The following is a 24,982-nucleotide window of genomic DNA, read 5'->3' as shown; positions in this document are numbered from 1 at the left end:
GAACTACAAGCAATTTGGGAAGCTCTGAAGAAAACATCACATTTATCGAAAGACCGTCGTTCTAATTTATTCTGACAATTTAACAGCAGTATTCTTCATTCAACATCAGGGAGGGACGAGACACCATCTTCTTCGGCAGAACAAAATATAATCTCAATCTCGGGAGTTCACCTAAAGGGTTCTTTAAATATAAAAGCAGATTACCTGAGCCGTCACGCTCTGGACCCGGGGCAATGGACATTATGCCCAGAAGCATTTCAGCTGATAATAGAAAAGTGGGGCAAGCCATCGATAGATCTTTTTTGCCTCCCAGAAAAATCGTCAAATAAATCAGTTTTTCTCCCTCAACCCAAGAGATCTCACAACTGCGGTGTATGCCTTTCATCAGGACTGGACATCTCGCCTAGTTTACACATTCCTGCCCATTCCGCTAATTCCCAAGGTCCTTCAGAAGTTTCAGAGAGAAAGATGTACATTGATTTTGATAGCTCCCTTCTGGCCCAAGAGGAGCTGGTTTGCACTACTAAAGTCGCTCTGCATAGAAGCCCCCCTTCTACTACCTCTGAGATCTGATCTGTTATATCAGGGTCCCATTCTTCACCCAAATTTAAAAATATCCTAAAGATGTCGGCCTGGATTCTTAAGAATCCATCCTCTTAAAATTGGGGTTATCTAATAAGGTGGTTTCCATCTTACTCCTTAGCAGGGAACAGAATCCAAATAAGGCGTATTTTAAAGTGTGGAGGAAATTTGCCTCTTGGTGTGGAGATTCGTTCGATCAGTTTAGGCCCAATATATTGGCGATCCTAGATTTTCCTCAGGACGGAATAGACCCAGGGCTTTCTCCTAATACCCTTAGGGCTCTTTCACATGAGCGGATGCCGTGCGTGGAATCCGCTGCGTGAAAGAATGCCAAACTCCACTCCGGACAGCAGAGACACGGAGCATTAACATGATTAATAATGCTCCGTGCCCCTCTGTGACCTTTTTACTTCAAAATCACGGACAACTTTATCTCACTGTGATTTTGTAGTAAAAAGATCACAGAGAGGCACGGAGCATTATCAATCATGTTAATGCTCCGTGTCTCGGCTGTCCAGAGCGGGGCTTGGCATTCTTTCACGCAGCGGATTCCATGAACACGGCATCCGCTCGTGTGAAAGAGCCCTTAGGGTTCAGATTTTAGCATTGGTGGCTTTATACAATACTAGTCTGGCAGAGTTCCCTGGATAGCCAGGTTCCTGAAAGCAGCAGACAGGCTTAGACCAACAATTAGGAAATATGGTAGCCCCTTGTAACCATAAAGGGGTTTTGCCATCTCAGACACTGGGGGCATATTGCTAGGATATGCCCCCATTGTCTGATAGGTGCAGGTCCCACCCCTGGGACCTGCACCTACAATAAGAACGGATCGGGCAAATGAACGGAGGGCGCACTGAGCATGCGCAGCCGCCCTACATTCATTTCTATGGGGCTGCCGAAAATAGCTTGGCTATTTCCGTCTGCCCCATAGAAATGAATGGGAGCAGGGGCCACACATGCGCGGTGCGCTTCCATTCATTTCTATGGGAGCAGCGGGGAGCAGCACTTGGTGGTGGATGGACCCCGGGAAATCCGGGGCCCTCCAGCCACAGCTCTCCCTGCTCCGTTCTCATTGTAGGTGCAGGTCCCAGAGGTGGGACCCGCTCCGATCAGACAATGGGGGCATATCCTAGCGATATGCCCCATTGTATGTAATGGGAATACCCCTTTAACACAGTTTTGTCAGGGTTAACTTCTGGCACCTTTGAACCATTAGAATCTATTTCCATAAAATGGCTCACCTTAAAAACCATTTTTCTGGTAGCTATAACATCAGTGAGACGAGTCCGTGAACTCCAGGCCTTGTCTATTCAGGATCTTTTCCTTAGTATAAGTTGTTTCTACTTTCCATAGATTACAAGATATAGTAATACCCTCGTTTTGTGCCAACCCCAAAAATGATCAAGAGGCTATTTTTCATACCTTAGACCTCAGACGGGCAGTACTAAGGTATCTAGAAGCGACAAACGATTGGAGAATTGACAAGAATCTTTTTGTCCAATTTGGCGGGCCAAATAAAGGTAAGAGAGTGGCGAAAAGTTCTATTTCCCGCTTGATAAGAACAGCTATTTCAGAAGCCTTTAAATTGGAAGGGAAGGAAACCCGTTCTTCACTTAGAGCACTCTACAAGAGGCATTGCTGCTTCTTGGGCAGAAAGATCATCCGTCTCTCTACAACAGATTTGTAGAGCAGCAACCTGGCAAAGAGTACATACCTTTACCAAGCATTACAAGTAGGGATGAGCGAATCGACTTCGGATGAAACATCCGAAGTCGATTCGCATAAAACCTTGTTTCAATACTGTACGGAGCGATCGCTCCATACAGTATTAGAATGTTTTGGTTCAGATGAGCCAAAGTTATGACTTCGCGAAGTCTTGCGAGACTTCGCATAACTTCAGAAATTGATTTATACTGTAAAAAAACATTTTCCGGACTCGGGTTCGGTTCCAAGGTACTACTTGGAACCGAACCCGAGTTCGGGAAATGCTTTTTTTACAGTATAAATCAATTTCTGAAGTTATTATGCAAAGTCTTGGGAGACTTTGTGAAGTAATAACTTCGGCTCATAGGAGCCAATACATTCTTATACTGTACGGAGCGATCGCTCCGTACAGTATTGAAATAAAGTTTCATCCGAAGTCGATTCGCTCATCCCTAATTACAAGCTAGACTTTTTTTCTAGCGAAGACATGGCCTTTAGACGCAAAGTCCTTTGTGCTATTGTCCCCCCCTAATATATTCTTTGTTATTTCTCAGGATGTGGTGTCATGGAGACGACTAGGGAAATGAGTATTACACTGACCGGTAATCTGGTTTCCTGGAAGTCTCCATGACACCACATACTTCTTACCCATTTATTTTAGTACATAGATTGATAATCTTTTTGTTTTCTTAAATCCAAGTTACTTATAATCCCTTTATCCTGGTTACGTTGAAAATACACTGGTGATGGAGGGGAAGGGGTGGGATTTAAACCTCTCTGTGTTTTTCCTATCCTATCAGAGGAAGTCAGTCTCAGGATGTGGTGTCATGGAGACTTCCAGGAAACCGGATGACTGGCGAGTGTAATACTCATATATTTGTTATCGCAGTTGTCGGAATTCCTGTTTGTTTTAAGCTGCTCACCCAAATATTTTTAGCTTAAAAAGCTATACAATATGTGAGATGCACCCCAAAATATTCATCCTGCAAAAAGGATGCCCTCAGGTAACTATGTTAACGGAAAAATAAAAAAGTTTTGGCTTTTGAAAAGCAAAAATGAAATAACAAAAATAATTAATTGAAAATTGTGGTGTCCTTAAAGGGTTAAAGTGAAAATTACAAGCTATATTCTTGCCGCCAGCCACCACTTTTTCTAACATCTCTGGCAAGATAAACAAACTGAGGTGCATTAAATTGTGGCGTACACTTGCCATCCACATTGTGAGTGAGATGCCAATATTATTCACTGTACCTTATTGCGTGGAAGCTGCCATCCACAGACTGCGCATTCTTGAGTTAGCATCCTCTTGATAAAGTCACGGTCCTGTGATTCTCTCACTGCTTCCACAACATCCTGAAGGTTATACCGTCCTTCCCCTTCCTGAAGTAGCGACAGAGCAAGTTCGGCACGCCCCCAGCTATGTAGTGCATGCTCCGCAAGTAATCGCCTGAGAAGTGCCTTAATAATCCAAAACAGCAATAAAACACAAACGCTATAATCTCTCTGATCTTATGTGCTCACTATACCATAACTACCTGTCTGTCTCCGGAATCTATCTGAAATGGAACTTCTTTATCTTGCCATACACGTTTCAGGAAGGGCTCCAAAAGAGGTATCTGTAAAATGCTGAGTGCTCCTGGCACACTGCCAGCACTCTCATAGAGTGCCGCGACCACCTTATCTCGATCTTGGAAGCCAAGGGAACACAGTTCTTCCACCTATAAATTGGATCCAAAACGAGAACATTTAGTTTATAACACCATCCCAAGATCAGTAGAAAATTAAAAATTGTTGAATACTCATCAATAAAATTAAAACATTCGTTATTTGTGTAAACTGTGTGCCACTTTGCTGGTAACTAACCTTGTTTTTTCGTTGTATAATGCATAGGTTCACCGCTTCCTCCATATCCCCTCCGCATGACAACCATGCACTACGAGCTTCGTCTGGTGTGAAAGTCCCCAACTCAGAGCCTGCCTTCTGCGATGCAGCATCAATTAATCGTTCTAACACATACACAAGTTCAGACTGCAGCCACCAAAGAGGCTTCTCTGTACCAGAGTACCGTATTGCACTGCACACCTCTTCTGGAGACACACCATTTGCCTCCCCTTCCTTAGAGAGAAGAACAAAAGATTACATGCATGCAAGGCTTCAAATTTCACCTACGAATCGGTTTCATACATCAACGTCGTAATCTGTAAATAATGTTTAATAAATAGACGATATTAAAAATGATAACCCTGGCAAAAGGTACACTGAGGTGGCTTTCATGCAATATATGGCATAGATGGTGCTTTAAAGCCAGAAGTTTCCATTAGTTATATAGGTACATGAAGGAAGTGGAACGGTTTACGAAACTTTGATGCAGTATAAACCATGGTATAAAAAAAGTGCTGAGTCTTCCCATTCATTTCAGGTTGTCAAGCATGGAGCCTTTACATGGAGGTCCACAACAAATGTCATATCTCGCGTCATTCGCTTCTTTGAGCAAGACTTCTGACCAGGTGGCAAAGCAATGAGCTCCTTTCCAGCTGTCCCTCTATGACCATACGAGTGTATCAGTTCTGTGGTCCACAAACCATGGATTCGCAAAAAGGAGATTTTTGTATAACTTACCAGTAAAATCTCTTTCTCGCTCTTCATTGGGGGGACACAGAGACCGTGGGTATAGCTATGTGCTCTAGGAGGCGTTGACACTAGTAAAAGCTGTTAGCTCCACCCCTGGCAGCTATACCCCCTCCAGCCTGGAGAGAGAGCTTCAGTTTGTGAGAAGCAGTAGGAGAAGCAAGCCAACCAAAGAGAAACGGGGTCCAAACCAGCAACTGCCCAACAGTGGCCGGACAACAATACTGGGTGGGTGCTGTGTCCCCCAATGAAGAGCGAGAAAGAAATTTTACTGGCAGGTTATACAAAAATCTCCTTTTCTCGCCCATATTCATTGGGGGACACAGAGACCGTGGGACGTCCGAGAGCAGTCCACAGGGAGGGAAAACCACAGACCCATGGAAGCAAGCGTCCCTGCAGGCATCTGAGAAGCGTCACCTGCAAGACCCCGCGGCCACGCCGCGACCGTCGATGCATAAGTATGCACCTGGTAATTTCTTGTGAACATGTGTAAGGAGGACCGGGAGCCACCTGACACAACTGTGCAGCCAAAGCACAATTCCTCTTAGCCCAAGAAGTGCTCACCGCTTTGGGAGAGTGAGCCGTGACACCCAAGAGTGGAACCCTGCACCGGGCACGGCATGCGTCAGCACATGCCGACCGAATCCAACGTGCAATTGCCCTTTGGAGGCCGCCAATCCCTAGCGAGGACCCACCGGAGAGAAAGGGGAATAAGTACGCCGAGGGGGACTGGAGGCTGCTAATAATAATAAGATCTCTGACAACGTCCAATAATGTAGCTCCCTTCCGTAGGGTGCGAAGAAAAAAGACAGTGAAGGAAGGACAATTCCTTCATTGATATGGAAGTCAGAGACCACCTTCTGGAGAAGAAGGAATGGGCCGGAGAACTGCCGTATCCTTGTGAAGAACCAGGAAGGGGATCTTGCAAGAGAGCACCCCCAATTTAGACACCCGCCTGATGGATGTGATAGCGACAATAAAAAACTACCTTCTAAGACAGGAGCCAGAGTAAGAACTGCCGCAAGGGCTCAAGTGGAGAAGACTGGAAGGCTGAGAAAACTATATACAGATCCCAAGGCTGTAAGGACGGTACAGAGGAACCGTATGTGCCCTTCCCAGAAGGAAGGTTTCCATGGGCACCAGGGAAACCAGAGTACGCTGGAAGCTGCCCCAGGACAGAAGCGCCAACACCTGACCCATCAAGGAACTAAGGGCTAACCAAGGTCCAACCCTGAATGTAGAAGGATAGGACCGTGGGAGAGAAAAAAACAGGAAGTGAGGGGATGTCCCGGCGTTCACAGAAGCCCAGGAAGGACCTCCAGGTCCCACAACAGATCCTGGGCGAGCAGGCTTCCTGTTCTGAATCATAGTGCGGAAGACATCCGCTGAACCCCTTTTCACGTCAGAATGGTGGTCTTAATAGCCACGCCGTCACCGAAATGCTGATGTAAGACGGGACCCCGGGAAAGAAGGTCGTCTGAGTGGCAGTGACCAAGGGATGTCTCCAGGAAGGAGAACGAGGTCAGCATACCACGCGCGACGGGGTCAACTCGGAGCGACTAGTATTTTTCGGAATGTCCTCCATCTGGATCCTCCTGGGAAGGAGGGGGAAGAAACACGTAAGGAGGGAGAACTCCAGCCAAGAAGAATCAGGACGACCACGTCACATGCTTCCGTAACTCTGGCTCTGGAGAGAAAGGTGGGAAGCTTCGTGTAGATACCGTTAGCACACCCGGAAGAATGGAAGAGTCCCTGTAGAAGGAATGTGGAGGGTGTGGAGGGTGCCACAGCCCACCAGTCGGGACCGGATCGTGCCTGGAATGGAAGGCCACCAAACTAATACCCTTTGCAAATGCAGATGAGGGAAGGTAGCAACGTAGGAACTACAAAGGCATGCGGATGGCAATGAACCCTAAGCCAGAGGAGGAAAAGACAGGAGAAGGATAGGCTAGGTTTAAGCCCATTCCCCGTCTGAGACCGGCGCTATACAAAAGTAGCCAAGGACTAAATGGCTGTGCAAAAAACACCACCTGAGGAGGAAGCCAGACAAGGGGAGCCACACTGTATTGCTAGCCCCATACCCCAGCAGAAGAGGGGGTCACCCGTAGAGGCCACCGAATTCAGTGCTAACAGAGTCCACCGCCTGACGAAAAAGCTGTGCAGAGCTGTGCAGTAAGAACCCAAGCATGTAGTAGTAAGCAACACCGCTCCCACAGTAGAAGCCAGCGCAAAACTGAGGGGGAGGCCTGAGACTATTCGTAGAAGCCACGTACCATACTGCCCCAGTTAAGTAGAGGTAACCTGAAAACTCTACCTGGAAGAGCGCAGAACTGGCGCGACTGCCAAGCTAGCTCCAGGGTAGGACCACTACCTGAGGGAGATGTCCCACTGGAGTGACCACGAACTCAAGCATTAGCGAAAAATCTGCACCTGTGGAGTAAAACAAGTTGTAGGAGCTAAACCAGAGTGCCAGCATAACCACTTTCCCAGAGAAGGGGGAGTGGTGGAGAATACAGAGTCAGTGAAACACTCGACTCGCTGGAACGTACTCACCATATATGTGCAATGGAGTACGCACTACGTATTGATGCGGACAATATCATGACCGACTGGAACAATGAAGGCCCATGGAGATGGGGGGGGGGGGGGTCTCTGGGACACATAAGTGATGCTAGGAACCCCCTGAGAAGACAGAGGATGTTATAATCATGCGCGAAACCAGCACCAAAGAAAGGAATAGCCACCGTGTTCACTGGTGGCACCCATATAGAACTAGGGTAAGAATGCCGGGCACCTGCAAGAACCAACTGTTGTCACGCCCCCTTGGAAATAAGCGAAGGCACCTAGAGCCGTGGTGCCGCAGAATTGCAGCATCCGAAGATGTTTAGGTATTCCCCGCTATTGATCACTTGCGGAAGGGGGTAATGCAACAGAAGCACGGTGATGTGCAACACTCCACCTATGAAAGGCTAGTGCGACAGTCGGAACCATATTCAATGGTAGCGTAATTAGCTACCCAAGGAAGGTGGATGCATACGACAGGTAGAAGTCAGTGGTAGGGAGAATACCCTACCTATAAAGGGGGGGGGGCGCTAATGCCCACGGCTAGAACTAGTGCATATGGCAAGTCCAGTACCCCGTGGGAGTGCAATTGTTGCACCTAAGTAAGGGGGTAATGCATACAGCACACAATGTAACAGTGACAATGTCAACACGCCATGAATGGATATGCATTTAGCAGGTCCCAAAACCCATGTCATTGTAGGCAGGATAATTGTCATGGCAGGATAATGTATAAGGCAGGTACTGTATCCTGAAGTAGTGCAATTACTCCACCTAAGGAAGGGTTAATGCATATGACAAGTACCACTGGCCACCTTAGCAGCAATCTTAGGAGATTGCTTCGGACTCATGTATACGGCGAGTCCTTGTCTGAGTGTGACCCAGGGAGGAAGGGTGGGGTTGCGAGGAAAAAAGATGCGCTGTGTTCCACTCCACTCCTCATAATCTCGCCCCTGGCAGTTGTGGACTGCGCAGGTGGGGATTTATCAACCAAACTACCCAAGGGGTGGGATGGGAGCTTGTAGAGGTCCATCTACCGGAATGTGTAGGCGGTGCAGAATCAATCAAGCGACTTCGCAGGTGGATTGCATAGATGGGGAATTATCCCCCCAAACGACCCGGGAGGGCGGATTGGGAAGGTCAGAGGTCCCAAATTGAATGGCGCCGGCGAAGAAATATCAACCAAACGACCCCAGAGGGTGGACTGGGAGTTCCACCGGACCCCTACTGGATTGCGCAGGTGGGGAATTATCAACCAAACGACCCGGGAGGGTGGATTGGGAATGTCAGAGGTCCTCTATTGAATTTCGTAGGTGGAGAATTATCAACCAAACGACCCGAAGGGCGGATTGGGAATTCCAGAGGTCCTCTATTGAATTTCGTAGGTGGAAGATTAACAACCAAACGACCCAGAAGGTGGATTGGGAATTCCTCAGAGGTCCATCACTAAATTGCGCAGGTGGAATTGGCAACCAAAATGACCCGGGGGGTGGATTGGGAATTCCAGAGGCTCTCCACTGTATTGTGGAGGTGGAAAATCATCAACGGCCCCAGGGGACGGATTGGAATTCTTCAGAGGTCCATCACTAAATTGTGCAGGGAATTACCAACCAAACGACCCGGAGGGTGGATTGGGAATACATCAGCTGTCCTCCACGGGATTTGCAGAGGAGGAAAATTATCAACCAAACGGCTTGGAGGGCGGATTGGGAACTAAGAGAGGTGCTCCTTATCCGAGATAGTACCGCACAGAGAGTTGGTAATGAGGGTGGGGAGGGGGGCCGTATGGACACACATCTCTTTATTTAATTTTTTTTAACTCAAATGACGGCCTCAAGCACAAGAGGCAGGAAAGGGTTAAATTCCTCCATCATGAGGAACATTGTACTGGGAGTGCCTCGCCCCCTTAGAACTCTACTCCTCCCCAGATATGCCGGCCAGGGAATTCCAGAGGCTCTCCCTAAGAGTTAAGGTCATCTTCATGACTGGGGGCGGAGCTAGGTTATTGGGGGAGGGGGGAGAAGGGCGCAAAGTTTTCGCGCGGGAGCGCACATCCCCCTCCAGGGGGGCGAAGTGCGGCCTTCAGCAGGGCGGCAATCCAAGGCCCCTGCGAACAGCCGATTAGTGCATCGGCCAGACCGCAGAGGGACCAAGCACCGCAATATGAGCCCGCCCAGCAACAGATTGAGGCTCCACCCCGTGGCCGGGCAGACACCGGCGTGTCCGGGCAAAAAAACATGTGCGGTGCACGGCTGAGTTTCCTGCAAGGTTTAACCCTTTCCTGAGCGGCGCACTCAGCGTTCGCTCCGGATCTCTGGTCATGGCGGTCCAACACAGGCAGAGATTATTTGTCTGGCCGTGCGCTCGGACTCCCTGCTCACCGCTTTGCACCACCTATTCATGTAAAAAAAGCCTGCCAGGGGTTCCACTGACATTAACCCCCTATGTGCCGCCCTGCTAGGCAATGAATAAAAAAACCTGCCAGAGGGGGAAGAAGGGAATGGCAGCAGGGTGCTGGGCTATACTAAAGCCCTGTTTCTGCTGGGACTCGACCCACGACCTTCTGTATCAGAGGCAAGGCATTTAACCACAGCTATAAGAGCTGGATTGCCTTGTTAACCTCTGCATTACTGCCACCAGGTAGGGAGGGAGGGGGCGACCCAGTAGGGACATACTTACCTAGTCCCGTGTACTCACCTCTCTTCTCTTTCCTGCCGCCATCTTCACCCCTCCTCTGGTCCAGCAGGGTCACCCCTTCAGCTACTGGCACCGTAGTGGCAGGACGCTGGAAAAGGGGGGCTTGGATAAGTGACCCCTTGGCTGGCGGGATGCAGGGGAGCGAGGCTGCCCTGGTCCACCTTGTCTTCTGTGGGGGATGCAGCAGTGCGGATGACCGGCACTGGCGCAACTCGACCCCTGGAGAACAGGGAGGCGTGGCGTCCACTGTTTTCCCATCTGAAAAAGAAGGAAAAAAATAAACTAAAATAAAAAATCTTCAGGAGATCCCTGCAGCGCAGGGAGGTCTTGCCTCCTATTGACACTAGAAAAAACTGAAGCTCTCTCTCCAGGCTGGAGGGGGTATAGCTACCAGGGGAGGAGCTAACAGCTTTTACTAGTGTCAACGCCTCCTAGAGGACATAGATATACCCACGGTCTCTGTGTCCCCCAATGAATATGGGCGAGAAATACGGATACTGACCATGTGCAATCCGCATTTTTCTACTAGACCTGCCTATTCCTGTCCGCAAAACGTACAAGAATAGGACATGTTCTATATTTTGTAAAGCGGTCAAATGGATGCGGACAGCACATGGATGAAATCTGAGTGTCATCTGCATTTTTTGAGGACCCATAGAAATGAATGGGTCCGCACATGAGCTGCAAAAAAAATGGCAAAACTACGCCCTAGCTTATAACTAAATGAGCTCGAAGTTTGTAATACACCTTGATGGGGTATTGTTTGAGCTATAGGATTCATGCACGTACAAGTAGACAATAATAGCACAAATTGTGCCAAATTGATCATAATAGCAAAAGCAGTATGATAAACATTTCTACCTATATGCCACCTTATGATGTACCACCTTAGTACACATACATCAAGATTTACGTTAAATTTTTTTTTTATAAAAAAGTGGCAAGAAAAGGGGGCCTGGCTCTGTGCGGCCCCTCAGATTTACTATAACTTACACCAGAAACTGGTGTAAGTTATAGCTGCCAGTCTTGATACATATCCCTCTGTGTCTTTAATACATTTGTCACACTTTACAACTTTTCGCAGCCACAGCCTATTGTGTGAAAGCTGTGGTGGATATTGTTGTGAAGTGATCGTTTTTATTACATTCTGTGTCAGAACTGTGGCACACTGCAGGACATTTAGCAAAACTGGTGCTAAGGAAAACTGGCTTGGTTGCCCACAGCAACCAGGTCATGTTGATCCTTTCATTTTCCAAAGGAGCTTTGAATAATGAAACATTCAATCTGATTGGTTCCTATGAGCAATTAAGCCGGTTTTCCTTAGCACCAGTTTCGATAAATCTCCCCCATAGTGCTTAACCCCTTCATGACACAGTGACCATTTTTGAAAATCTGACATGCGTCACTTTATGTGGTAATAACTTTGGAACGCTTTTACTTATCCAAGCCATTCTGAGAATGTTTTCTTGAGACACAATGTACTTTATGATACTGGTAGATTTGAATCAATATGTTTCACCTTTATTTATAAAAAAAAAAAAATACCAAATTTACGGAAAATCCTGTTCTTGTGTCACTATTTTCTAAGAGAAAAAAAGACAATGCAGCAGCACCCTGCAAATCAGATAAAGTACAACAATGCCATAGTCACAAAAATTATAGTGCTAATGCTACGCTTATTTATAAAGGGAGATGCTTGGCCAATGCATTTTGTACAAAACCATCTGAGCCTGTCTGCCGTACGTCAAGGCGATCTCTGTAGGACCCGTCTAACAGAGATCGCCTTGACGTACGGCAGACGGGCTCAGATGGTTTTGTACTAAATGCATTGGCCAAGCCTCTCACTTTATAAATAAGCGTAGCATTAGCACTATAATTTTTGTGACTATGGCATTGTTGTACTTTATCTGATTTGCAGGGTGCTGCTGCATTGTCTTTTTTTCTCTAGGTCTTTGCCATGGCAGCGTGCACCTGCGCACTGGGAGGTGCTGACTAACCCCCTTTTCTTTACTATTTTCGAAGAGTCATATTTTTTTTTTATTTCCTGTTGATCATCTCAAATGGGAGCTCATTTTTGGTGGGATGAGTTGACGTTTTCATTGGTACCATTTTGGGGTACATAGTACTTTTCGACCGCTCGCTATTACGCTTTAAGTAAGGCAAGGTGACAAAAAATGGCTGTTTTGACACAGTTTTTTAAATGTTATTTTTACAGCATTCATCTGAAGGGGCAGACCATTATATATTTTTATAGAGCAGGTAATTACAGGGCAAGTTTTTTTTTTTTTTTTCATTTTTCAAAATGCTGTTTTTGTGATGTCATTTTCTGAGCCCTATTTTTTTTATTGTTGTGTCAATCGTCTTGTGTAGGATCTCATCTTTTGTGGGATGAGGTAACGTTTTCAGTAGTACCATTGTGAGGTACATTGCCTTACAAAAAGTGAAATAGTGCGGTTTTTTTTGTTTTGTTTTTTACGTCTTTCATCTGATGGGGTAGATCATGTGATATTTTTATAGAACCGGTCATTAAAAACATTGCAATAGCTTATACAGTACGTCTTTTTTCGTTTTTTCATTACTTTTTATTTTTGTCCCACTGTGGGACATTAATTTTTGGGGGTCTGATCCCCTCAACAATGCATTACAATACATGTCAGTGTATTACCAGTATAATATACTGACAGCCTTCCTGCCTGCGAGACCCAGGGGGCTGGGTCTCACAGGCTTCTGTACAAGACAAGCCCCGATACCTGTGGAAGGCATCGGGCTGCCTTCCCAACCATGGGGTCTCCATCACCGCATCGCGGGGACTCGATGGGCATGGGGAGGGAGCCCCCTGCCTCCCACATTCCGTACATGCCGCGGTTAGCACCGACCATGGTATTCAAAGGGTTAAAGTGCCAGCATCGTAGTATTCACCGATGAAGGCGTATACAGCAGGGACTTCCCGCTGCGCTGTACATGTCTAGCGGATGTCGGGAAGGGGTTAATAATTCTCAACCCATTATATTGAAATGTTAATGCAACCTTTTCAATTGGTCTAATAAAACAACCATTGATTCAAATAAAGGTAATGCAGATAATATATACTGCAGTGCTCCAGACTAAAAAAAAATAAACAGGAGCCATTGGCTCCTAAACTGAAAAATTTTGTTGCCACATTAAATTTTTAGTCGCCAAATTGAAAATATATATAATATATATAGTGGCCCCCCTTATGGCCAGTAATGTCCCCACAGTGGCCCCCCCTACGGCCAGTAATGTCCCCACAGTGGCCCCCCTTATGGCCAGTAATGTCCCCACAGTGGCCCCCCTTATGGCCAGTAATGTCCCCACAGTGGTCCCCTTATGGCCAGTAATGTCCCCCCAGTGCCCCCCTTATGGCCAGTAATGTTGGCACTTAAAAAAATAAAATACTCACCTGTATCCTTTCGCTGGCGCTCACTAGCTGCTGGTACGGCCTGGGATGGTGCAACGCAGATGCGCACAACTCACTGCTGTGCGTCCCGGCACAGGCAGGCGTGATGATGTCATCACGCCCGCCTGCACTGGGATTTAATTACCAAATAGACCTCAGGCCTGTAGCGTAGGTGATTGGCGGCAGGGCAAGGAATTATTGGCTCCCATGCCCCGCCGCAATATTCAGCTACAGCGCGGCGGCTAAAAAGTCTTGTCGCTATCTGCAAATTTTAAGGCGAATTGGCAACCATTTTGTTTGCCATCTGGAGCGCTGTACTGTATATAATGTTTAAAGGGAACCTGTCACCTCAAAAATGCATCTACATCCCCCAGCAGTACCTCATAGTAGTCAAGGGGGCAGGTCAAGGTAACCATGCCCTCTAACCGTCCCCTCTTGCCTGAAAGTGACAGCCTGCAGTGCGGGTGCGATTCCCCAAGTATCGTGCATGCGCACTGCGCCACTAAAACACGGCTAACAGCAGCAGCAGGAGATGGAATAGCTCATTATTACAGAGCGTCCCGCGTGGTTACCTTGACTTGAAGCAAGGAGGCCGCTGCCCTCTTTACTTCAAGCTGGCCGGCACTATAGCGCTAATGGAGAATAAAACTGCGTTTTTTTAACTTATGCAGCCTCGGACAGCAGGATGAAGCATTTGATTATTAACAGGCTGCGGGCTACTATGAGGTACTGCTGAGAGACGTAGATGCATTTTTGAGGTGACAGGTTCCCTTTAACCAAAATTTTTAAGAAATGACAAAAATGTGATGGATCTGGGAGCACGAGAGTGTTACGAGAGAATTACATAAATAAAACATACAGCAAGATATTTTAACATTTCCCTCACCTTAATCAATGCCACTAATTTTGCTCCATCCTCTTTCAGCTTCCTCTGTCTCATCTCGTCCTGGGATTTTAACTGTCTCTCTTGTTCTTTCTTATTCTCTTCTGTCAGTGTCACCTCTTCACTGGTTCGGTCACACATCTCACAGACACGGCCACCGCACATGTTGTAAAATGTGCAGTGGGAGCACTGCCAACCCTAGAGGTCCACATAATATGAGTTATTGTACTTTAGTCCCATTCTCAGTTATTTTTACAAATGACTATCATTTTACTACAAATTACCTTTAACACTTTCATGTGTTCTTCCTTTTCTCCATTTAGAGGTTCCGAAAAAATTCCCAAGCCACTTCTCAGCTCATTGATGGGGTTCTCAATCAGGTAAGAGTTATCTGGGCTGCTTTTCTTTGAGTAATGAAGACTAGCATTGTTATTCCCTTGGGACAGTGGCCTTCGGTTAGATGGCTCAATGCTGGCAGCTTTATCATACATACTACCAGGCACTGTCATCTTGCTATTCTCTGGCAAAGACATAAGTCTACTCTGGTCAGGTAAGGCTGTGGTCTTGTAGCCGTCTTCACTATCCATTAAGGAAAATGCTGCAGACGTGTGCATGTCTCTAGATGGTTTCCTGGCTAGTCGAGGTCGGTCACACACTGCACACAAGACAGCTGAAGAAAGATTCTGTAGAGTACAAGCCTGACACACCCAAGTGTCTTTCTGCTGAGGATTTTCTAATGACATATTCAATGCATTGTTACAGCCACGGGGACGGTCACATCCCACACAGAGCACTGACCCCCCTCTATTTAAAGTGTGGCACGACATACACCGCCATGGTGGACGAGATGAAACATGTGATAGAAATTCATCATCCTTAGGCCTTTATGAAAAACATAAACAAGTTAAAGGCAAAGAAACCTTCAGAAATCCAAATAAAGAGTATGTAGACTTTTGTAACAAGTATTGTATTGCTTCAATGCAGCTTAACTATTTCATTATCAGAGTGTTTAACCCCTTCCTTACCAGGCTAATTTTTCAGTTCAATGTCTAACTGCAAACAAGTCATATTTTTCACGAGACACCATAGACCAGTGATGGTGAACCTTTTAGAGACTGAGTGCCCAAACTTCAACCCAAAGCCCACTTATTTATTGCAAAGTGCCAACACGGTAATTTAACCTGAATTCTACAGTCAAACATAGTCTATCTTCCATGTACTCTATCATTTAGCTATAATAGCCTGCTACACTCAGTGCGCTGCCTGTGCTGTTCATAGCGAGCCCTGCGCTGATGAAGGGCAGGAAAAATCTAAGTCATATTAGTGTGCCATAGACTTTTTCCAGGGTGTGGGTGCCCACAGAGAGGGCTCAGAGTGCCGCCTCTGGCACCCGTGCCATAGGTTCGCCAACACTGCCATAGACCTTTCTTTTGTGCCATTAGATAATTACAGTTAAGTTCAAGACAAAACAATTCTAAAATCATCACCGTATGTTTATATGGTGAAAATGGACCCTATTTGTATAATTTATCTACTGGCTGGGCATAACTTCAGATGACTGGAGCACATTTTTCTATTTCTGGTTCTATGACATACTTGCAGTAAGGAATTTGTACAGTGCCCAGACTTTAGAAGCTCCTTTTTTTATCTTGATCCCCAAGATATTTTGGGGAAATATGGACATTTTAAGCTTTCGGCTATTAAATTATTATTTTTTTAAAACTTTATAAATGAAAAAAATAAGCTGTGATAAATTTTGTTAAAATTAATAGTCGGACAAAGGCACACTGACTGGATAGAGCGATACTGTGCAGGGACGCCCGCCCAACTGGTTCCCACCCCTCTGGACCCTTACTGCAGACTGCTAGCAATTCGTTCATAACTTCTAGTAGAAATAATAAAGGAATGGCACAACATAGAGCCATAAGAATAGATGCTCCAGAATTGGTATTATATGGGAAATGCAGATAGTTACTAATATAGATATGTCAGGAGTGGAGACAGGTCCTCTTGTAGCTCCTTGTTAGAGAACAGCAAGTTGTTCAAAAAGTACTGAAACATTGAACAGTTGGACATGTGCATTCAAAGGTTTAGAGAAGGTCACATTAAGTTCACCTGTAAAGGTCAGAGTGCATTTCAGGTCCTGAAATTTCACCCACAAGCCAAATATCCCTAACTATTTGTGAGTAGTGTATATGTATAAAATTACTAGCTTTTCTGAATCATTTTTTTTATACTGCATTGAAGCAATAACACAATTTGCTGCAAAGGTATACATATCCTGTAACTACAGAAAAAAAAACATCAATACCTGTGTGTGGGTGATGTGCCACAGAGGTTGCGTTGGTGATGTGAACGATTGGGATGCGAGTGTACTCTATGGTCGCACTCTAAACACAGCATGTCATTACATAAAGTACACACAACAGACACTGTCTTCACACCACAGAGACCACATCCTTCAGGGGACATTTCTGAGTAGAGTACCCAAAATTTTGAAGTTAGTGGAAAGAGATTTCATAAAAAAAGATTCAATGAAAATGTGCACAAAAAGGCAAAATATACCAAATATAATATGTCCTTTCACATATGACCTGTATAAAAGTGCACTTAAATGATAAATCAGTTTTAAACTACCTGATGGGGCAGGTCTGGAGAAAGCAACAGAATCGGTGGCCAAGGTTTGCTGCAAATATTAAAAAGAAAATTTGCCATACAATTTTTTTACACAAAAAGACACACAAAATCAACATTTTGCAGCAAAACTTCAACAGATATTATAATACTTTACCTGAGGTAAATTCATTTTCAACAGTTCATCCGTTGCCTGATCCTGGAATGGATGAGAATTCTGGGGAATACAGGCTGATTTTAGAAAAGCTACAGTATTTAAAGACTTTAGAGCTATAAGCAAAGAAGCACTCACAGAGATCAAAAGATTGAGCTCACGGTGGAGGATGATGACATCTGCTGTTACGGCAGCAACATTGGCAGCATCTGGTTCCTCCATAGCATCTGGAAAGCTAAGACCATCTGGAAGAGACTGTGTGTATCCATACAATGACAAGACATGACGCCCACCCTAGAGGGGCAAGAAAAGCAATGGCTCATTATCTACAATTATACAGCAAAATACATTTATGGATTCATAGGAAGCAAGCTAGAGTGACAATTCTATTTAGTCTACAAATAACGCCACTGGTGATCCACTTAAAGGCTATGTACACCTTTGGGGGCAATTTTTTTTATTATTGCATTGTACTTATTTCGTATATGTACGGCGCTGGAGCAATAGGCAAACATGACATGGTTTCAAACAGCAGAGACCTGCGGCTAATGACCGATACCAGCAAAAATGCAGATCGTGGTCATTAAAGCCTTTAGATGCCATGATCAACTGAGATCACAGCATCTAAAGGGTGAAAAACGCGGAAGCTTGTGCTTCCGGGCTTCTTACCGACAACCTCTGTGGCCAATGAGGATGTCGGTAATTGATTTAAATGCGTTACGTCTCGCTGAAGAGACCCAGGGCATTTAAGCTGCAATTTTTATTTTGGCCAGCAGATGGCAGGCCAACATAAGAAATGAGCAATTCTGAACAATAAATGGATGTAAAAAATCCATGATTGATTAGAATAAAAAAATAATAATATTTGATTTTGTAGGCTCAAACACGAGCTTCAAAATCATAACAAAAAAGTAAAACAAAAAACAGTTAAAAAATATATATATATATAAAAATAAAAAAAGTTTAAATCACCCCCCTTTCCGTAGAATAAAAAAATAAATACATAAATAACAAAAAATATAAAACACCATGGGTATCACCGTGACCAAAAACGCCCATACTATTAAAATATAAAAATAGTTTTCCAATACGGCGGAAGGCGTAACAGAAAAAAGGGTCAAAATGGCCAATTTGCAATTTTTTCCTCGCTTCCCTTACCCCCAAAAAAGTAATAAAATGTGATCAAAAAGTCACACACACGGTATTAATAAAAACTAGAGATTATGCCGCAAAAAATTAGCCCCCACACAGCTCAGTAGTTATAACTATAAAAAAAAAAAGTTATGGGGGTCAGAATATTGTGATGTAAAAAAAAAAAAAATTCTCTAAAACCTTTACACTATTTAGACATAAAAACCTATACATATGTGGTATCGTTGTAATCGTACTGACCCAGAGAATGAAGGGCACAGGTCAGTTTTACCAGAAACGGAACACTGTGGGAACAAAACCCGTAAAACGGTGGAGGAATTGCGTTTTTTTCCAATTCCACCCCATTTGGAATTTTTTTCCCACTACATTGTATGCAACATTAAATGGTGGCATTAGAAAGTACAACTTGTCCTGCAAAAAATAAGCCCTCATACAGCTCATACATGTGAACAGAAAAATAAAAAAGTTATGGCTCAAGGAGGAGAGGGAAGAAAAATTAAAACGCAAAAATGAAAAGCCGGAATTAGACTTACCGGTAATTCATTTTCCACAAATCCACCATGACGACCCAGAGAGATTGACCCCTGACCTCTGTAGGGGCAGGAACAGAGATAGGTTAAAAGGACCCCTCCCACCACCATTCACCAGTGAGTTCCAGATTATAGTGCTACAATCACCGGTAAAGAAGTGAAACAACTCAAAAGTTTTTTTTTGGTTGTTTTTTATACCAAGTCCGTATAATAATTTCTTGGGTGGGATATCATGCCGTCATGGTGGATTCGTGGAAAATGAATTACCGGCAAGTCTAATTCCGGCTTTCCACTTCACCACCATGACGGCCCAGAGAGACATAACAGATTATATACGTCTTAGGGTGGGGCAACGGCCTGTAGGACCTTGCGACCAAAGGCCAGGTCGGAAGACCTCGATAAGTAAAGTCTATAATGTTTAACAAAAGTGTTTATACTGGACCAGGTTGCGGCCCGGCATATCTGATCTAGGGAAGCTCCTGCCTTTTCAGCGAATGAGGCAGATATGGCTCTTGTAGAGTGAGCCCGAATGACGTCTGGACAGCTGATGCCTTCCATCTTGTAACAGTCTGTAATAGCCTGTTTTACCCATCGGCAATGGTAGATCGGGAAGCTGCCTTCCCCTTATTTTTACCGCTGAAGAGTACTAGTAAATTGTCCACCTTTCTTAGGTCCTTCGTGACCTCTAGGTATTTTAGTACTGTTCGTTTGACGTCCAGGGTATGGAATCGTTCCTCCCCAGAATTTTTTGGATTCTCGCAAAAAGAACGATCTCTTGGTTTCTATGGAAGTCTGTTACAACTTTTGGTAAAAACCCAGGGTCTAGCCTCAAGGTAATTCGATCTTCCTGGATTGTGAGGTATGGTTGTCTTATTGACAATGCCTGCATCTCAAACAGTCTTTTTGCTGATGTTATTGCTACAAGAAAAGCCACCTTCTGAGAAAGGTGCTTTAGGGAGCCCGAGTCCAGGGGTTCGTAAGGCGGACCTGTGAGTCCCCTAAGGACAATGTTTAAGTCCCAGGTAGGCACCCTTGATTTAAGGGATGGTCTTAGTCTGGCTGCAGACCTCAGGAATCTTCGGATCCATCTATGGCTGGCTAATTCAGAATAAAAAAAAACGCTAAGCGCTGAGACCTGGACTCTAAGGGTAGATGGACGTAACCCTGACTCTAGTCCTTCTTGCAGGAAGTCCAGAATCCTCTGTATATTTGGTTTAGCCTGGTCTGGGGCTTCTTCACCTGACCAGGTGCAGAATCTTCTCCAGATTTTTAAATAGATGGAGTTAGTCACTTTCTTTCTGCTGGCCTTCAAGGTAGATATCACTCCCTCTGAGAGACCTCTTCGTCTCAGAAGGTCGGACTCAGAATCCAAGCCGAGAGGTTGAAGATCTCTGGATGTGGATGGAGAACCGGCCCTTGGATCAGGATATCTTTCCTCCTTGGGAGAATGAATACTTCCTGTGGGGAGAGGTTGGTTAGGATCAAGAAACCAGCTTCTCTTGGGCCAGTACGGGGGGACCAGGATTATTCTGTCCGTGTCCCTGATGATCTTCTGGAGAACCCTTGGGATTAACGGGAACGGAGGGAAGGCATATGCAAGATCCCAGTTTCAGTGCAGGGAGAAGGCGTCGATCACTAGAGGCCTGTCCCTTGGGTTTAGGGAGCAAAAGGTTGATACCTTTGCGTTTTTCCTTGAAGCGAATAGATCTACCAATGGGAGGCCCCATCTCTGGACAATCAGATTGAAGACGTCAATGTTTAGAGACCATTCCCCCTGGTCTATAGTGGTCCTGCTGAGGAAGTCTGCAGCGCTGTTTAGGCTTCACTTTAAACCAATCGCAGATACTGATTTTACATTTTTTTCCCCCAAAGGAAGATTCTTCTGGACAGACTTTCTAGTTTTTGACACCGTGTGCCCCCCTGGTGTTTGAGGTAGGACACGGTCGTTACATTGTCTGAATAGATTTTTATATGCTGGTCCTTTAGTCTTGGGGCAGCAGCTCATTGTCTCACAAACTGCCCTGAGCTCCCTGTAATTTGAGGACTGGGCTGCAATTTTCGGAGACCAGGCTCCCTGGTAGAGGTCGGAGTATATCCTTGCCCTGGCATCTGTCTGAACATGCACTGCTGGGGTTTTGAGCTAACCCATGCCCTTTTTTAGATTTTCTGTGTGAAGCCACCACCGGACTGATGATTTTACATGGCCCGGGATCAGGATTTTTTTTGTCTAGAGAGGACAAATGTTTGTCCCATCTCCTTAGAAGCCAGGACTGAAGGGCCCTGTAATGGACCTGCCACCAAGGGACTGCTACAATACAGGCTGTCATTTGACCTAAAAGGCTCATTGTTTCTCTGAAGGAGAAGAAACGACGTCCTAGGAAGGCCCTGATTGATGTCTGAAGGCTTTGAATTCTTTCTGCTGGAAGAAAGGTTGTCTGTTTTACTGAATCCAGCAATACCCCTAGGAATTTTACCCTGGTATCTGGAACTAGGGATGACTTTTTTAGGTTTATCACCCAACCTAGGGCTGTCAGAAGGGCACAGAAGGTCTCTCGATACGCTATTGACTGATCCACAGTGTCTGAAATCAGCAAAAAGTCGTCTAGGTAAGGAACGACAGTCACCCCCTGGGATCTCAGGGAGGCGACCATCTCTACCACCAGTTTCGTGAAAATCCTTGAGGCTGAGGCCAGCCCGAAGGGGAGAGCCACGAACTGGAAATGGTGAACAGATCCTCTGTGATCCTTCAATGCAAAACGCAGGAGCCTCTGAGACTGGATGTGAATAGGAACATGATAATATGCGTCCTTCAGGTCGATTGTGCAAAGGAAAGCGTCTTTTTGAATTAAAGGAATGGTAGAGTTTAGGGATTCCATCTTGAATTTTTTGTAAACTACGAATCTGTTTAACCTTTTGAGGTTTATAATCATGCGAAAGGAACCCCCTGTCTTTTTTACTAAGAAAAGGTTGGAGTAGAATCCCTGCCCCCGTTGAAGCTCGGGAACAGTAACCACTACTCCTAAGTCCAGAAGATTCTGGACCTCCTTCCAAATTTGGTTCTGCTGGAATGGGGAAGAGTGGTGAGATACCAGAAATACATTCGGAGGGGAGGGGGGAAGATAACTCTATCCTGTAGCCGTTTTTGATAAGATTTTGCGCCCAGGGGTTGGGAGAAGTCTGATGCCACTGGGCAAAAAATTGGGATAGTCTTCCCCTATCCTGGCGTCACTGTTTCTCACCACCCTTGTTCTGGGGATTAAGGAGGTACCCTCTACCTTTCCCCCCTCTTGGGTAACTCCAACGTCCGGATTTACCTTTACCACAAAAGGAGCTATTTTGGGAGTATTGGTTACGAAAGGAGGGTTTCTTTTTAGGGGTTTTCTCTTAAGGGAACCCTCTCTTTTTATCAGTAGCCTTCTCGAGGATCTTGTCCAATACAGGACCGAACACGTATTCGCCCGAGAAGGCTATAGAGCACAGCTTCATTTTTGAAGTGATGTCGCCTGACCAAGATTTCATCCAAAGTGCCCTAATCGTCTCGGCGGAGGCATCCGCTAAGAACCCCGTGGCGGATGTTAACAAGGGAATAGAGTCTAATATTTGTTCCCTGGACGTCTTGTTGATTAGATGATTCTCTAAGGGCTCTTTCACACCTGCGTTGTTGTCTTCCGGCATAGAGTTCCGTCGTCGTCAGAGTTCCGTCGTCCGTCGTCGTCAGGATTATCCTAATGCATTCTGAATGGAGAGAAATCCGTTCAGGATGCATCAGGATGTCTTAAGTTCCGGAACGGAACGTTTTTTGGCCGGAGAAAATACCGCAGCATGCTGCGCTTTTTGCTCCGGCCAAAAATCCGGAACACTTGCCGCAAGGCCGGATCCGGAATTAATGCCCATTGAAAGGCATTGATCCGGATCCGGCCTTAAGCTAAACGTCGTTTCGGCGCATTGCCGCATCCGACATTTAGCTTTTTCAGAGTGGTTACCATGGCTGCCGGGACGCTAAAGTCCTGGCAGCCATGGTAAAGTATAGTGGGGAGCGGGGGAGCAGTGTACTTACCGTCCGTGCGGCTCCCCGGGCGCTCCAGAGTGACGTCAGGGCGCCCCAAGCGCATGGATCATGTGATCACATGGATCACGTCATCCATGCGCATGGGGCGCTCTGACGTCATTCTGGAGCGCCCCGGGAGCCGCACGGACTGTAAGTATACCGCTCCCCCGCTCCCCACTACTACTATGGCAACCAGGACTTTAATAGCGTCCTGGGTGCCATAGTAACACTGAACGCATTTGGAAGACGGTTCCGTCTTCAAATGCTTTCAGTACACTTGCGTTTTTCCGGATCCGGAGTGTAATTCCGGCAAGTGGAGTACACGCCGGATCCGGACAACGCAAGTGTGAAAGAGGCCTTACTCATTCAGCCACAGGTACATAGACCTAGCGACTGAAGTAGCGGCTATGTTGGTCTTAACACTGAACATAGCTGCTTCCCAGGATTTTTTTAATAGACTGTCCGCCTTCCTCTCCATGGTGTCCTTTAACTGACAGGAGTCGTCGAATGGTAGCGAGATTTTTTTTATTAACTTTGGCCACCTGGACGTCAATTCTGGGAACCTCGTCAAAGATCCTAGAGTCTGATGGGTCAAATACAAGGCGGTTCCTGAATTCCTTGGAAATACCTAGTTTCTTTTCTGGATGGGCCCATTCGTCCATCACCATCTCTTTAATATTTTCATTTATGGGGAATACACGGGAACGTTTGACCTTCAATCCCCCAAACATCTCTTCCTGAACTGAGTGGGGTCTCTGGATATCTTCCACCCCCATTGTATCCCTGACCGCTTTTAGAAGGTCACTCATCTTGCTAGGAGTGAAGAAGAATTTTCTAGATTCCTCGACTATTTCGCCCTCTGATAGGGGGTACGCGTCGTCCTCCTTTTTGGAAGATGAGGCCTCGCTCTCCAAATCCTCAGAGTCTGAAGAGGAGATGTCCGCCATTCTGGGACGCTTGGGTGGGCGAGCCCCCAGGGTGTCCTCACTGAGGGAGGCTAGAGAAGATTTAACTTCCTCCTGAATCATAGTTCATATAGCTCATAATTGAGGGTTGTTCTTCTCTCACCAACTTGGCAATACAATCTTTGCAAAGTTTCTTAGGATAATCATCGGGAAGCCTGACGGAGCACTGGATGCATCTGGCTGTCTTCCTGGGCTTTTTCAAAGCAAGTTTGGCCTAAAGTGAGAGAGCAGCCCATCAATTTTGTGCAGATCCAGTATTGGTGCATAATCTTTAGATGCAGTATACCAGAAGACCTTAGGGGAGGGGGGCTCATACCCAGTGGTTACCTGAACAGTAATACTGAGGCACCCTCCCCACTGACCCCAGATCAGCATATGTCAAGCTGCCGGCATGCCAAGGTGGGCTACTCACGCAGGGGCGCTCCGGAGCGGTCTGCTCCTTCTGCTGCGGCTCCTTCTCCTGGTCCGACATCTCGCCCGGCAATGCAGAGAGCGCAGCAGGAAAGTGCATGTGAGCTTTTTGAGGACGTCCACTTCCGGGTTTCGCCCGGTGGCCCGGAAGTGACGTCAGACGCGCGCGCCTGCGCAAACGTCCTCCCGGCCAGCTACCTACACAGGGAGGTAGGCGACCCCGCGGCAGCTCAGGGCAGGCTCCCGCACAACAGGGAGCGTGACCCCGGCGTCTCCCTGTCAGCTTTGGAACGGAGTCCGCCGGAGAGCAGGGGACGCAGTCCTGGATGAGAAGCCCACAAGGGAAGCTAAATTTTCCGCCGATGCAGTCACCCAGGATCAGAAAATAAAAAAAAGGTCCTTTATCCACTTCACCTCCCTGAATGCCAGAGAGGACTTTTCTCTGTCCTGGCCACTATAGGGGCAGGAACACACTGGTGAATGGTGGTGGGAGGGGTCTTTTTAACCTATCTCTGTTCCTGCCCCTACAGAGGTCAGGGGTCAATCTCTCTGGGCCGTCATGGTTGTGAAGTGGAAAAACCTCTGGTATCCTAAGGGTTAAAGGCATCTGTCAG

At 46.1% G+C, this 24,982-nt stretch overlaps 1 protein-coding gene across 2 annotated transcripts in view; it reads right to left on the bottom strand.

Moving 5' to 3' along the window:
* The window catches only part of RNF31 (ring finger protein 31), a 115,911-nt gene that overhangs the window by 50,102 nt on the left and 40,827 nt on the right, over positions 1–24,982 (bottom strand). For both annotated transcript variants that reach the window (XM_040416914.1, XM_040416915.1), the window contains exons 4-12: positions 17,401–17,556; positions 17,266–17,325; positions 17,112–17,160; positions 16,786–16,948; positions 14,759–15,356; positions 14,478–14,672; positions 4,150–4,401; positions 3,822–4,004; positions 3,538–3,744 (exon numbers count right to left, since the gene is read on the bottom strand). In XM_040416914.1, the coding sequence (XP_040272848.1) occupies positions 3,538–3,744; positions 3,822–4,004; positions 4,150–4,401; positions 14,478–14,672; positions 14,759–15,356; positions 16,786–16,948; positions 17,112–17,160; positions 17,266–17,325; positions 17,401–17,556 (1,863 nt within the window). The remainder of the gene's footprint in view (positions 1–3,537; positions 3,745–3,821; positions 4,005–4,149; positions 4,402–14,477; positions 14,673–14,758; positions 15,357–16,785; positions 16,949–17,111; positions 17,161–17,265; positions 17,326–17,400; positions 17,557–24,982) is intronic.

Source organism: Bufo bufo, chromosome 2, assembly GCF_905171765.1.
Source record: "Bufo bufo chromosome 2, aBufBuf1.1, whole genome shotgun sequence".
NCBI classification, from domain to species: domain Eukaryota; kingdom Metazoa; phylum Chordata; class Amphibia; order Anura; family Bufonidae; genus Bufo; species Bufo bufo.
This window is presented reverse-complemented; position numbering and strand designations above follow the sequence as displayed.